Here is a 14,818-nt window from a genome sequence, read left to right as displayed (position 1 = left end):
GGATAAGCAGTATGGAAAACGGATGGATGGATACTACAGAAAATATGTAGTATATTACAAATACATTTTATTATTATGATATCCACAATGTGAAACAAGAATAACATGTGGCCTCTACCCGAATAGATGTCATGTTTCAATTAACTGCCCGGCGCGTCATCAACTTGAAACTAAATTAGAGGCTCTCCTGAAACTGACTCCTCCATTTTTCTTCTATTGGGGGAGGAGAAACAGTTCATAACCTGTAGCAGCGTCATTTTATACCTCGTAGCATGCTATTGTTCACGCAACAACAGTTGAAGCGTTAACTCCTTAACCCAATTGAAATTTGTGGCTAATCAAAATCTCAACACCTAACAAGTAGTCTCGTCAGCTGCCACAAAGCTCATGCTGCTAAGTCACCTTTAGCTCCAGGATCATTGGGTTGTCCGTCTGCTTAAGTGAGGACAGGTCCAGTCTTTTCTGATAGTCCTCCAGCCTCTACAGAAGGGGGAAAAACAAGAGTATTTTTTTCCATTGAAGCAAGAGCCACAAGCTGACAGAATACATCTGATGACTGGGGGGAAGAAAATACCTGCTTGTCTTCTGATTCCTTAACAGCCTGGTTTACATGATTGAGGATCTTTCGACAACAGTCGGCTGCCTGCTTCACTTTCTCCTTCTCCACTGCATCATCTGAAAAATAATATGACATTAGTGGTGAAATGAGGCCATCTTGATTCTGTGGGGGTGCGGGGTAGCACATTTATACTCCCTGCATCCATTAACCCAGTATAAAGAAAACAGGGAGGCAATAGAAGAGCACAAAACATAGTTGAACTTTATCGTTGGTGCTTTCTCAGCGTGAGACCTGGACTGCAATGAACATGGGGGTGCTTATTGCGCAAAATAATGAGCGATACATTTGCTTAACTGTGCAACGTTGCTCCTGGTTCATTAAAATGATAATCTCCCATCTGTAATTTGCTAATCATTGGCATGTTGCCATACAAAGCTCTGCTTTAACATTAGACAGGCAGTAAGAGAGCCACACGGGATTTACCTGTGTACTTGGAGATGTTGTCCAGCAGCAGGGGGTACTTGGTGAACCTCAGCATCTCAACAGGAATAATGTCTTTCAACTGCAGTCGCCGACACAATCGGTTACTCTGCGCCTCCTGAGAAGCACACCGGGTCCATTTTAGCACACTGAATGATTGTAAATGCTTGCATGAATAATTGAGAGCATTCACTGAAAGGCCCCTTTATGTTTACATCAAACTCATAATGTCAGCTTATTTACCTGCATGAACGAAATGAAGCGCGAGTCTTTCTTCTGCTTGGTCTTGATAATCTCCAGAGCAAAAGGCTGATTACTGCAGAACGTCCCCACAGCCTGTTTGAGCTTCTCCTCCTCTCCACCACTGAACTGTAAGCGCCCACAACGAGATAGGAAGGGGCAAATGCAGACAGACAGTGGCTCAGTTAATGTGGGTCAGGGGCAGTCGCCATGGAAACCGCGTTTAACCACCACATTGAACAGAAAATCTCAGAAGGGGGCCAAGCTTAAATCCTCGTGGCAGAGACAGCTAAAATGTAGACTAGGCCCTCAGGAGGGAGCGTTTAGCCTACTTATGCCCTGTAGAGACATTTTGGACATGTTGGTAAGCTACATTGCATACAGCGTTCATTTAGAGATGCGGTTTAGTCAGTCAAATGCATTGTTTGACATAACCACTGAAAGTTCCATTGAGCATCCAGTGTAGCAGCATGAATTGTTGTTTTATTTTATTTTAATTTTATTGTTTACCAGATATTAACACATTATTTAAACATTATAAAATGACAAAATCCAACAGTCATGTTCCTAAGTACACGTCACAATGACCAGATGTGAAAATTAGAAAAGCAATCCCATGTTTTCTTTTGCCATCCATCAATTTCCCACATCAACCCTTCTGAAAAGCAAAAGCAGAAACGCATTTTCACAGCCTGAGAACTGTACTCACCCAGAAGAGCAAGTCATCTCCTATCTGATCAATGACTGACGACTCGTTTCGCTTCCGAACTGCTGCCATTTGGTCCAGAATGGAAACTGAATTTAAAAGCACAAGCGAGCAGTTCGTCACTGTGTGTGCGAGTGTGTGTGTGCACGCGAGTGTTTGTGTGAGCGTACCATGCAGTTGTAGAATCTCCTCCAAGTTGGTGAAGATGTGTTTGATGTCGGCAGGAGGCAGGATGGCATCTTTTGAAAGCTTCTGGTAGAAGACGTGATCCAAAACTCGCAGCATCCGCACGTGTGCACGCTCTGTATAAAATAACTCTGCAAATGCCAAGAAAATGTTCATTAAAAAACACAAATAGGAAACAACTGCCAGCAACGCAGGCGATGTCCGATTAACAGTCTCTTATACTTCTGCATTAATTGGAACGTTCCTCGGGGCAGTTTGACAGAAATAATAGACAAGAAAGGAATGTCTGAACTAATATTACAGGAGTTAACACATACAGTGGTATGAAAAAGTGTTTGCCCCATCCTGATTTCTTATTTGTTTTGCATGTTTGTCACACTTAAATGTTTCCCATCATCAAACAAATTTAAATATTAGCCAAAGACAACACAAAACACAAAATGCAGTGTTTAAATGAAGGTTTTTATTATGAAGGGATAAAAAAAATCCAAACCTACATTGTCCTCTGTGAAAAAAGTGATTGCCCCCGAAACCTAATAACTAGTTGGGCCACACTTAGCAGCAACAACTGCAATCAGGCGTTTGCGATAAGTTGTAATGAGTCTCTTTCAGCGATGTGGAGGAATTTTGGCCAACTGATCTTTGTAATTGTTGGAATCCAGTCATATTGTAGGGTTTTTGAGCATGAACTGCCATTTTAAGGTCATGCCACAGCATCGTAATAGGATTCAGGTCAAGACTTCGACTCGCCCACTCCAAAATCTTCATTTTGTTTTTCTTCAGCCATTCAGAAGTGGACTTGCTGGTGTGTTTTGGATCATTGCCCTGCTGTAGAACCCAAGTTTGTTTCAGCTTGAGGTCACGAACATTCTCCTTCAGGATTTTTTGGTAGACAGCAGAATTCATGGTTCCATTTATCACAGCAAGTCGTCCAGGTCCTGAAGTAACAAACAGCCCCAGACCACTGCCGTATTTTACTGTTGGTATGATTTTCTTTTCCTGAAACACGTTGTTTACTTTTACCCCAGATGTAATGGGACACACACCTTCCAAAAATCACTTTTTTCACACAGGGCCATGTAGGTTTTGATCATTTTTGCCCTTTATAATAAAAAACATTTAAAACCTGCATTTTGTGTTTACTTGTGCTGTCTTTGATTGATATTAAAATTTGTTATATGATGGGACAAACATGCAAAAAATTTTTATCAGGGAGGGGGCAAACACTTTTTGACACCACAGTATGTCAGTAAGAATGTGGAAATGTTACATTAAATATTGCCTTTACAGTGATGGTTTTTATGACTGAGATACTTTGATCATGGAACATACAACCAGTGAACCCCATTTATCACAGGGAATAAATTCCAGATCTACGCACAATTAGTGAAAATCTGCAAGATTGCAAGGCCAATTTTTTTCTCCAGTTTTATCGGTTCCACATACCTAAGCACATTTAAAATTATTTAAAACACATTTTTTTAAACACAATGGACACACACACCCCTCCTTGAGCCGTCACCTTGTCGTGGTGGAGGGGTTTGTGTGTCCCAGTGATCCTAGGAGCTAAGTTGTCTGGGGCTTTATGCCCCTGGCAGGGTCACCCATGACAAACAGGTCCTAGGTGAGGGACCAGACAAAGCACGGCTCAAAGACCCCTAATGATGACGACAAACAATGGACTTCGTTTTCCCTTGCCCGGACGCGGGCCACCGGGGCCCCCCGCTGGAGCCAGGCCTGGTGGTGGGGCTCGAAGGCGAGCGCCTGGTGGCCGGGCCTGCACCCATGGGGTCCGGCCGGGCACAGCCCGAAAGGGTAACGTGGGTCCCCCTTCCCATGGGCTCACCACCTGTGGGAGGGGCCATAGGGGTCGGGTGCAGTGTGAGCCGGGCGGTGGCCGAAGGCGGGGACCTTGGCGATCCGATCCTCGGCTACAGAAGCTGGCTCTAGGGACGTGGAATGTCACCTCTCTGGCAGGGAAGGAGCCCGAGTTGGTGTGTGAGGTCGAGAAGTTCCGACTCGATATAGTCGGACTCGCCTCCACGCACACCTGGGGCTCTGGTACCAGTCCTCTCGAGAGGGGTTGGACTCTCTTCCACTCTGGAGTTGCCCATGGTGAGAGGCGCCGAGCAGGTGTGGGTATACTTATTGCCCCCCGGCTCGGCGCCTGTACGTTGGGGTTCACCCCGGTGGACGAGAGGGTAGCCTCCCTCCGCCTTCGGGTGGGGGGACGGGTCCTGACTGTTGTTTGTGCCTATGCACCAAACAGCAGTTCAGAGTACCCACCCTTTTTGGAGTCCTTGGAGGGGGTGCTGGAGAGCGCTCCCGCTGGGGACTCCATCGTTCTGCTGGGGGACTTCAATGCTCACGTGGGCAATGACAGTGAGACCTGGAAGGACGTGATTGGGAGGAACGGCCCCCCCCGATCAGAACCCGAGCGGTGTTCTTTTATTGGACTTCTGTGCTTGTCACGGATTGTCCATAACGAACACCATGTTCAAGCATAAGGGTGTCCACACGTGCACTTGGCACCAGGACACCCTAGGTCGCAGTTCGATGATCGACTTTGTGGTCGTGTCATCGGACTTGCGGCCGCATGTCTTGGACACTCGGGTAAAGAGAGGGGCAGAGCTGTCAACTGATCACCACCTGGTGGTGAGTTGGCGCCGATGGTGGGGGAAGATGCCGGTCCGACGTGGCAGGCCCAAACGTATTGTGAGGGTCTGCTGGGAACGTCTGGCAGAATCCCCTGTCAGAAGGAGTTTCAACTCCCACCTCCGACAGAACTTTGCTCATGTTACGGGGGAGGCGGGGGACATCGAGTCCGAGTGGACCATGTTCCGCGCCTCCATTGCTGAGGCGGCCGACCGGAGCTGTGGCCGTAAGGTGGTCGGTGCCTGTCGTGGCGGCAATCCGCGAACCCGTTGGTGGACACCAACGGTGAGGGATGCCGTCAAGCTGAAGAAGGAGTCCTATCGGGCCTTTTTGGCCTGTGGGACTCCTGAGGCAGCTGATGGGTACCGGCTGGCCAAGCGGAATGCAGCTCTGGTGGTCGCTGAAGCAAAAACCCGGGCATGGGAGGAGTTCGGTGAGGCCATGGAGAAAGACTTCCGGACGGCTTCGAGGAAATTCTGGTCCACCATCCGACGTCTCAGGAGAGGAAAGCAGTGCACCACCAACACTGTGTATAGTGGGGATGGGGCGCTGCTGACCTCGACTCGGGACGTTGTGAGTCGGTGGGGAGAATACTTCGAAGACCTCCTCAATTCCACCGACACGCCTTCCCATGGGGAAGCAGAGTGTGGGTTCTCTGAGGCGGGCTCTCCTATCTCTGGGTTTGAGGTCACCGAGGTAGTTAAAAAGCTCCTCGGTGGCAGGGCCCCGGGGGTGGATGAGATTCGCCCGGAGTTTCTAAAGGCTCTGGATGTTGTGGGGCTGTCCTGGTTGACACGCCTCTGCAACATCGCGTGGACATCGGGGACAGTGCCTCTGGATTGGCAGACTGGGGTGGTGGTTCCCCTTTTTAAGAAGGGGGACCGGAGGGTGTGTTCCAACTACAGGGGGATCACACTGCTCAGCCTCCCTGGTAAGGTCTATTCAGGGGTGCTGGAGAGGAGGGTCCGTCGGGAAGTCGAATCTCAGATTCAGGAGGAGCAGTGTGGTTTTCGTCCTGGCCGTGGAACAGTGGACCAGCTCTACACCCTCGGCAGGGTCCTCGAGGGTGCATGGGAGTTCGCCCAACCAGTCTACATGTGTTTTGTGGACTTGGAGAAGGCGTTCGACCGTGTCCCTCGGGGAGTCCTGTGGAGAGTGCTTCGGGAGTATGGGGTACCGAACCCCCTGATACGGGCTGTTCGGTCCCTGTACGACCGGAGTCAGAGTTTGGTCCGCATATCCGGCAGTAAGTCGAACTCGTTCCCGGTGAGGGTTGGACTCCGCCAAGGCTGCCCTTTGTCGCCGATTCTGTTCATAACCTTTATGGACAGAATTTCTAGGCGCAGCCGAGGCGTAGAGGGGGTCCGGTTTGGTGGCCTCAGTATTGCATCTCTGCTTTTTGCAGATGATGTGGTTCTGTTGGCTTCATCAAGCCGTGACCTCCAACTCTCATTGGAGCAGTTCGCAGCCGAGTGTGAAGCCGCTGGGATGAGAATCAGCACCTCCAAATCTGAGACCATGGTCCTCAGTCGGGAAAGGGTGGCATGCCATCTCCAGGTCGGGGATGAGATCCTGCCCCAAGTGGAGGAATTCAAGTATCTTGGGGTCTTGTTCACGAGTGAGGGAAGAATGGAACGGGAGATCGACAGGCGGATCGGTGCAGCGTCTGCAGTGATGCGGACTTTGTATCGGTCCGTTGTGGTAAAGAAAGAGCTAAGCCGAAAGGCGAAGCTCTCAATTTACCGGTCGATCTTCGTTCCTACCCTCACCTATGGTCATGAGCTGTGGGTCGTGACCGAAAGAACAAGATCCCGGATACAAGCGGCCGAAATGAGTTTCCTCCGCAGGGTGTCCGGGCTCTCCCTTAGAGATAGGGTGAGAAGCTCGGTCATCCGGGAGGATCTCAGAGTAGAGTCGCTACTCCTCCGCATTGAGAGGAGCCAGATGAGGTGGCTGGGGCATCTGATTCGGATGCCTCCCGGACGCCTCCCTGGTGAGGTGTTCCGGGCATGTCCCACCGGGAGGAGACCCCGGGGACGACCCAGGACGCGCTGGAGAGACTACATCCTTCGGCTGGCCTGGGAACGCCTCGGGATCCCCCCGGAAGAGCTGGATGAAGTGGCTGGGGAGAGGGTAGTCTGGGCGTCCCTGCTGAAGCTACTGCCCCCGCGACCCGACCCGGATAAGCGGTAGAGAATGGATGGATGGATGGACAATGGACACAGATTTAACACAAAAATTTGCAAGCCTAAAATATATAGAAAATACTGTACAGTATTGATAAGTGATGTGTGCTGTTAATACCCCGAGATGGCAGTAATTCCTAATGCATGGAGTTCAATAGCTGGTTATTATGGTGGGAGGGAACAAAAAAACGCGCTCTCATTACAACTTTCCAGAAAAAATCTGCGACATAGTCGAGCCCTAATTTAGTGGGGTAACACTGAATTCTAGTTTTTTTATTTTATTTTATTTTTATTTTTTTAAATGCAAATTTCTCCCTTACGGGACTAATAAAGTTCATCTCATCTGGTTAGAACATCTGCCTCTAAGTTCTGGGGACCGGGGTTCAAATCCCGGCCCCGCCTGTGTGGAGTTTGCATGTTCTCCCCGTGCCTGGGCGGGTTTTCTCCGGTTTCCTCCCACATCCCGAAAACATGCATGGTAGGTTGATTGAAGACTCTAAATTGCCCGTAGGTGTGAATGTGAGTGCGAATGTATGTTTGTTTCTATGTGCCCTGTGATTGGCTGGCGACCAGTTCAGGGTGTACCCCGGCTCCCGCCCGAAGATAGCTGGGATAGGCTCCAGCAGCCCGCAACCCTAGTGAGGATAAGGGGTCCAGAAAATGGATAGATGCATTTATTTATTTTAAAATCCCCCAAAGTTTAATATTATGTTCATTTGCTCTCTTTCGGAATAGATGGAGATTTTATGCAGTGTATTAATAATACTACATCCTCACCATTAATAACTTCCTGTCTCTTGATTTCAAGAGGCCTGAGACCCGCCAGAACCTCGCGTCCCACTAGCTGCTGCCAGTTGAGGGGGTCATGCTCCGAGTCTGTTCCCTGGTCATCCTCGCTCTGGACATCAGCAGGACCCAGTCCCTCGAGCCTTGCAGGAAACAGATGGACTGTTAACCACCGAACGTCTAGATTTTGGTTATTAACGCCAAAGAAACGTAACCTCACCTCCTGATGGCCTTTGGCGTTCCCTCATGGGTTCTACAACATTATTTGTTTAAATGTAAATGGAAGTGCTAATAGTAAATAGCTAATAAATGTTACTGTTCAGGCACCTGTCAGTTTCTCTGTCATCCTCTTGGAGTTGGTCCATGCTGTTAAGGTCAAAGTGCGATGCTGGGTATGGCAACCCATCAAGAGGGTCAGGCTGAAGACCGTCGCTCAGCCTGGCGGATCCTGAAGTTGGAGTCCCACCTGAAAGTCAAGTAAGATTTGAAAATGAAATCTCACTCGCTCCTTCCACTCGCAGTCAGTGGTTAACTACCTTACCCAAGTCTGTGTCTCGGCTCGCGTCAGAGCTGAAGGGGGTGCTGTTTGGGGACGAGGTGGTGACAGACGTGGAGTGTGTAAGCTCAGAGCCCTCGCTGGATTGGCTGCCCCTTAAACGACCCCCATCCGTGTGCTCGCTGGCCCCAAGACTAGGCTGAGACAACTGCTTCTGAGGCTTGGGCCGACCATCAAGGGCTTTGCCCACTGAGTGCAAAGAGGAAGGTAGTCAGAATCTCAAAATGGATCTGAAATGAGGTCATGATTTTTCATAGGTCACCTGATGCGGCTTCAATGCGGCTTGGCCGACGCTGAGGTCCAAGAATACTGGGAAACCTGGGCTTCTTCACCTTTTCTTCTCCATCCTTTTCTGTCTTAATGCTTTTCTATTAATAAGGAATTCATATGGTAAAAGAAAACGTTAGTATGAGGAAATTAGTGGTACTGTTAAAAATAGGCAGATGCAATACCTTAATCTTAGGAAGGAAGTTGATCCGGACCCGTTTTGACTCCAGACTGCGAGGTTCCTTGACCCTCACACCAAGGTGCTTCATGTATGTATAAATGACATACTGCATTGTAGTGCTGAACAGAAAAAAAAGTGAACACAGGAACTTGTGACATTGAAAACAATGTAATACAAACAGATCAGGAGCTCATATTGTAACTTACACCATATGTCATCACATACCATCTGGGAAATGTTACCACCATATGGCGGTGCACCCTCAACTCTTTCAATCATTTACAATTCAGAATTATTTAATGTAAACATATTCCATGGAGGGCGGCATGGTGATCGTCTGGTGAGCACATCTGCCTCACAGTTCGGATGACCGGGGTTCAAATCCGGCCTCGCCTGTGTGGAGTTTGCATGTTCTCCCTGTGCCTGCGTGGGTACTCCCGTTTTTTTCCCCACATCCCAAAAACATGCATAATTGAAAAACTCGAAATTGCCCGTAGGTGTGAATGTGAGTGCGAAGGGTTGTTTGTTTATATGTGCTCTGCAATTGGCTGGCAACCAGTTCAGGGTGTACCCTGCCTCTTACCCAGAGTCAACTGGGATAGGCTCCAGCTCGCCCACGATCCTAGTGAGGATAAGCAGTATGGAAAATGGATGGATGGATAGATAGATATTGCATGTATGGCCTGTTCAATTGATATAAATACTAGTAGGTAAATAATTAAGCAAAGGGTTCAGAAGTGTCTTTTTCTGTTCTTATTTTGAAAAAAATAATCTCATCAAAATGAGTGCTGCCATGCAGATGTTGAAATACTAATGGAAGTATGAACTGAATTACTTTACAGATCCTCTTTATAGATTCATACAGTCCACATGAGATGTCCCACCATTAAAATCAGCTTACCACTTCTCCTCTTCTGTCGTCTGAGCAGTAACCCTACAAAAACAAATATTTCTGAGTGCCTGTTTATTACCAAGTCTATGAAGTGTTTTCATGTTTCACTGTATATTTGCTTCACTTACAGGATATCCTCTATCTTGGTGATGATATTTTCAGCATAAGAGCGTTCACGCTCGAGGGTGACACGATCTCTCACGCATTCTTGGTCCAGCCTTCCCAGCTCCACTTCAGCAACGGTTAGGCCCATACTGCGCTTTTGTCTACATGCATAAACACATTGTTATGTAATGCAGTTAAGGTTGAACATCTCTGAAAACACATCAATGTCAGAACCACATCTACCTGAAATCCTCAAGGTTCTTCTGGATGTCAGGGAGCAAAGAATCCTGCAGTGTTTGAACATGCTGTCTGTTTATTTCCTCTGGGATCAATTCTGTCCGCCGCCGGTCTGGAAACACATGCATTCACATATGTTAACCCTAACCCTGTGCACATAAAGGAGGCAACTGAAGTCAAACACAACTTGAAACAAAGCTTGAAAGTATTTGCTTGAACAACTTGGTGGGGGGTGTGCATTGTGGCATCTACTGTAATTTCTCGTGTATAATGCGCACCCATGTATAACACGCACCCCCAAAGTTGATCTCAAAATTCTGGAAAACTCTTCTACCTATGTATAATGCATTTTTACAATGTATTCTTTTGCTTCTACCCATATGATCAAAACATGAAGTATTATCTGTATGTTGTTAATGTTTTTTTCAAAGAATTATTCTAAAGTGAAGCACTTTTTTTGAACACGTAATACTTTATTTTTATTTACTTGCTCTTATTTTGAAAGTTCAAAGCCCTACTTTTATTTAGAAAATGAGAAAACACACAGTGGTGCTCATATGTTTGATTACCCAAGCTGAATTTGTAAGATGTGTACAATTCTTTAAAGAAAACATGAAAGGCCAGGCAAAACACATTTTATTTTAATGGGATTCAAGACGGTCAAGCATTTCAGAAAAGCATTATCATTAAACAAAACATACCCATGAAAAAAATAATGATGATGGTGGTTGTTCAGTAATCAGTCATATACAACCCCAATTCCAAAGAAGTTGGGACGTTGTGTTAAATATAAATAAAAACAGAATACAATAATTTGCAAATCATGTTCGACCTATATTTAATTGAATACATGACAAAGACAAGATATTTAATGTTCAAACTGATGAACTTGATTTGTTTTTAGCAAATAATCATTAACTTAGAATTTTATGGCTGCAACACGTTCCAAAAAAAGCTGGGACAGGGTGATGCTTACCACTGTGCTACATCACCTTTTCTTTTAACAACATTCAATAAACATTTGGGAACTGAGGACACTAATTGTTGAAGCTTTGTAGGTTGAATTCTTTCCCATTCTTGCTTGATGTACAGCTTCAGCTGTTCAACAGTCCGGGGTCTCCGTTGTCGCATTTTACGCTTCATAATGCGCCACACATTTTCAATAAACATTCAATAAACATTTGGGAACTGAGGACACTAAAGGCCTATTTATACTCTCGCGGTCGCCAACGCCCGCATTGCATCACGTGACCGACAAATTGCCCCGCGCAGCCTGTCTGCGTAGCTTGCCGCGCACCTGACAAAAATAGTTGCTGTGCGTCGAACGCCGCGGTGATCATCTCTCGTGATTGGTCCGTTTTAGTCACATGCTGTAATGACGTACCAGCATACCCATTGGTTCTACATACCATCTATGTCGCCGCCTTCTCGATCGATTTTGCAGCATAATTAAACGTATCATCTGGTCATCTCGGTCCATTTGTTCTGTCGCGGTCGCCATTGTTGTTGCTTTGTTGTTGCCGGCTACCGGAAATGGCAAAAGTAGTGTCCTATCCAATACCAGCCGTAGCGACACCCCCAACTTGGAGGAAAACTGCAGCACACTTTCAAAACAGCGCGCGTGGGTTTTTTACGGTACAAAGCACTTCAAATGACAAAAGCCTGGTACACACAAGGATTTTTCAAATCTTGGATTTGCTACAGACCCCACACATGAAGATAAGAAATCTGGCATTTAACAATTTTGGTCATTGTGTGTGGTGTGCACCGATAATCTCAACATGTTACGCCAGACAGAATAATTCTGTTCCGCCACCGATTTAGAAAAAAGTCCTCTGAAGCAGAAATCTCCCGCGATCACACGTGATCTCACAAAAACAAAGACAGGAAAACACTTCCTGGTATACGTCGATGTTGAAGGGTGGGAGTGTTGTAGAATGACGGTGTTGTGAGAAAAAATATTTCTTGTCGTCTGGGGAACCCACTTACATCTAATACGACATCGGTTATGACGTGTTTGTTATTATTTACGGACGCTTTCTTCTTTGTCAGTCAGATCGCTTCTTGATTAGCTGCATTCCATTTCACATCACAATTCACACACGTCACAATGACTTTCAGAATCGTCTGCTTTAGCCCACACACGAAGATTTTTGGTTGTAAATATTAAAGATGTTCAATATTTAAGATTGTCGGCCCCAACCCATATTGGACCCAATTCTCGGGACAAATCCACTCGTAACACAGCTCAAACTAAAGCATAATCTTATAGGATAATCTTACAAGACATAAGATAGTTTGGCGTTTGATGTCCTTGGTCGGGAAGAGGCATAATCGGTACAAAAACAGCCCGATTGTCTGTCTTTAACTAAACCAGCCCAAGTACTAAAGCTGAAAAATAAATATAGTGTCCCATAATATTGGAGCATAAACAAAGAGAAGGCAGAAAAAACTTACCAAGATCTGCAGAAATGGATTCTGGAACTGCCACTTTCAAGTGCTAAAAGAAAAAGGGGAACTGTTAAATATCTGTTATGATAGAAATAGTTAAAGTGTGTCATCTTTTTCTGCCTGTGTTGACTGTGAAGAATAAGGTGTGCTTACTGCTCCCCGATCAATGAAGAAGGTATGGAGGTCCATGAACACCCGTCTGGTCTCTTTGGAGTTGGTCTGCTTGTACAAGTCCGCATAGAGGTAGCACAGCTGGGGACATGAGATAATGAAAGAATAACACACACAAAGCGCTACGACTAAATCAAAACAAAATGTGTGGAGGGTCGTACCACCGGGGCTGGATCGAACTGAGATATGACGTGATGCATGAATGCTGCAAGGTGGGCGGGCCGAGACTTGAGCTGCTCAATGCTGGTAAAACGGTTAAACTGGCCATTTGTCTGCAAGAGAAAGGCATGGACACTGATGAAGGACAGACACATAAGATGTAATAGTATATGGTCATTTAGGGGCAGCAGTTTGTTAAAGCGGTGAATGTCAAGATAGTGACTTACCTGCTCTTGGTCAGAATCAAAATAATCGTCCTCAGCTCCAATGATATGCGAGACAAGGCGAGAGGAGGGACTGTTGACTGTGGTGGGAGACAGTGAGTCCTGGAGAAAATACAGTGCTACATTGTAGAATCAGTGCTTTCTTTAAAAAATCTGATTACTGTGCAGTTGGAGACTGTTGTAGTCAAAAGTCTCGGACAATCACAATGAAGTACAGACGAAGAGGGAGAATGTTGGGGATACAATGTATAAGTACCAGATCAGTGGCATCCTCAGTGTCTGGGGAGTGGCAGGAGTTGAAGCTATTCCTGGGTGTGCTCTTGGGGCTGGGGCAGGACAATTCCCTCTGGCATAAACTCTCTGGAGAGCCGAGTCCAAACCCAGAAATCTGTCGGTAGTGAGATACATAACCTCATACTCACAATCAATCCTATATTTCAAATAGATGTCTTGCATTATTGCAAAGACAAGGTTGTTGTTTTCAGGCCTAGTCAAACGGACTAACTTACAGGTGTGCTGTTCCAGGACAAGTCAGCACTTTGGTCTCCCGCCGGAAGAGTGTGCTCAGTCTCAAACATGCTACCATCATCTGCATCTCCACCTGGAGCAGCCTCCTATACGTCCACGGAGACATTCATTTGTGAACAAATCAAACACATCACAGCGTAACATACACTGAAATGTTTTCAAAAATACAAAAGAAAGGCTGTGCTAAATATTTAATAGGACAATGAAAAATAAAGAGATGACTTCAACCACAACAATGTAGACCAAACAAACATAACGAAATATATAATATTTGATAATACTCTATTATTATTGCACTACAACAGACACCCAAGGCCAGTACTCTCTGCAATTGAGTAAATAACCACCCACCTAGACAACTGATTAGGTAATGTGGTACATAAAGATGGTACGGGTACAATAGAGTGTCTTTCCACTGAAGCCTAATCCTCAAATAAGATTAGGATTAATGTTTGTCTGGAGCCTAAATGCTCTACACTGACTCGCACAAAGCCCTTCAGGAGGTTGCTTGTACGTCGTGTCCCTTTATAACTGACTGACCGCAGGTCTTCAAGCCATGAGTGTTTGCAGGTGAGATCTGTTCTACCTGTGTTGCACCGGTGGCCTTGAAGAGCTGACCCTGCAGCTGTGGAATGTGTTTCTGAGCCTCCTGGTTGTCTTTCAGTAGTTTGGGGGAGGGGTTTCTGATGTGCTCCTCCTTCATTGCCTGGGCAGCGAGAGATGTGCAGTTGAAACAATACACTGAAATCAGTAGAAGCTTTTAGAACTCTCTCATCTCAAATCTCATTTTGTCTGTTCACAGAGCATGTTAAGAAAAAGTAAAGTGCAGTACCCATTGAGGTGTGGAGACGAGCCGGTCATGAGGACTGTATGGGCGTTCGGCTGCAGGTGAATTTGGGGAGGAAATGCTAACGCCCAGCATTTCAGACTCCGCTTCAGACAGTGGGATCTGGGCAAGCCCCGGAGGGCGACCCAGTACTGTGAGGGCCACATAGGCTCCCGCTACAATGGGGGGTGGGGGAATTAGGTTTAATTTAAGCAATGTTTCAATACCACAGGAAGTCTAAATACTATCTACCTTTTGTTGAAAAAATACCTTACATTTGATAAGCTTCACCACTTCAATGTGGTTTGAATGTGTCACAAGGGTTCCATTAACCTGAAATACATTGTCGGCATTATGTAAGTTACCAAACTCAGAATTTTCTTAACAAAACATGCACATCTAAGGAGTGACTGACCAAAAGGT

At 46.2% G+C, this 14,818-nt stretch overlaps 1 protein-coding gene across 3 annotated transcripts in view; it reads right to left on the bottom strand.

Moving 5' to 3' along the window:
• arhgef12a (Rho guanine nucleotide exchange factor (GEF) 12a) overlaps nucleotides 1–14,818 on the bottom strand; it is a 76,787-nt gene that overhangs the window by 9,893 nt on the left and 52,076 nt on the right. For 2 of the 3 annotated variants that reach the window (XM_061781632.1, XM_061781633.1), the window contains 24 exons: nucleotides 14,671–14,728; nucleotides 14,402–14,571; nucleotides 14,156–14,275; nucleotides 13,551–13,655; nucleotides 13,298–13,429; nucleotides 13,045–13,143; nucleotides 12,820–12,930; nucleotides 12,641–12,739; nucleotides 12,494–12,536; nucleotides 10,043–10,148; nucleotides 9,823–9,960; nucleotides 9,704–9,736; nucleotides 8,807–8,921; nucleotides 8,617–8,722; nucleotides 8,340–8,543; nucleotides 8,126–8,264; nucleotides 8,019–8,051; nucleotides 7,790–7,941; nucleotides 2,156–2,302; nucleotides 1,989–2,074; nucleotides 1,283–1,408; nucleotides 1,043–1,157; nucleotides 575–675; nucleotides 403–480 (listed from right to left, as the gene is read on the bottom strand). In XM_061781632.1, coding sequence (XP_061637616.1) covers nucleotides 403–480; nucleotides 575–675; nucleotides 1,043–1,157; nucleotides 1,283–1,408; nucleotides 1,989–2,074; nucleotides 2,156–2,302; nucleotides 7,790–7,941; nucleotides 8,019–8,051; nucleotides 8,126–8,264; nucleotides 8,340–8,543; nucleotides 8,617–8,722; nucleotides 8,807–8,921; nucleotides 9,704–9,736; nucleotides 9,823–9,960; nucleotides 10,043–10,148; nucleotides 12,494–12,536; nucleotides 12,641–12,739; nucleotides 12,820–12,930; nucleotides 13,045–13,143; nucleotides 13,298–13,429; nucleotides 13,551–13,655; nucleotides 14,156–14,275; nucleotides 14,402–14,571; nucleotides 14,671–14,728 — 2,616 coding nt within the window. Of the gene's footprint in view, nucleotides 1–402; nucleotides 481–574; nucleotides 676–1,042; nucleotides 1,158–1,282; nucleotides 1,409–1,988; nucleotides 2,075–2,155; nucleotides 2,303–7,789; nucleotides 7,942–8,018; nucleotides 8,052–8,125; nucleotides 8,265–8,339; nucleotides 8,544–8,616; nucleotides 8,723–8,806; nucleotides 8,922–9,703; nucleotides 9,737–9,822; nucleotides 9,961–10,042; nucleotides 10,149–12,493; nucleotides 12,537–12,640; nucleotides 12,740–12,819; nucleotides 12,931–13,044; nucleotides 13,144–13,297; nucleotides 13,430–13,550; nucleotides 13,656–14,155; nucleotides 14,311–14,401; nucleotides 14,572–14,670; nucleotides 14,729–14,818 lie in introns of those variants that run through there. The other variant, XM_061781635.1, reaches the window with a different exon arrangement.

The sequence above is a fragment of the Phyllopteryx taeniolatus genome, chromosome 8, assembly GCF_024500385.1.
Source record: "Phyllopteryx taeniolatus isolate TA_2022b chromosome 8, UOR_Ptae_1.2, whole genome shotgun sequence".
NCBI classification, from domain to species: Eukaryota; Metazoa; Chordata; class Actinopteri; order Syngnathiformes; family Syngnathidae; genus Phyllopteryx; species Phyllopteryx taeniolatus.
Note: the sequence above shows the minus strand (reverse complement) of the source record. Positions and strands in the feature narration are given on the sequence as shown.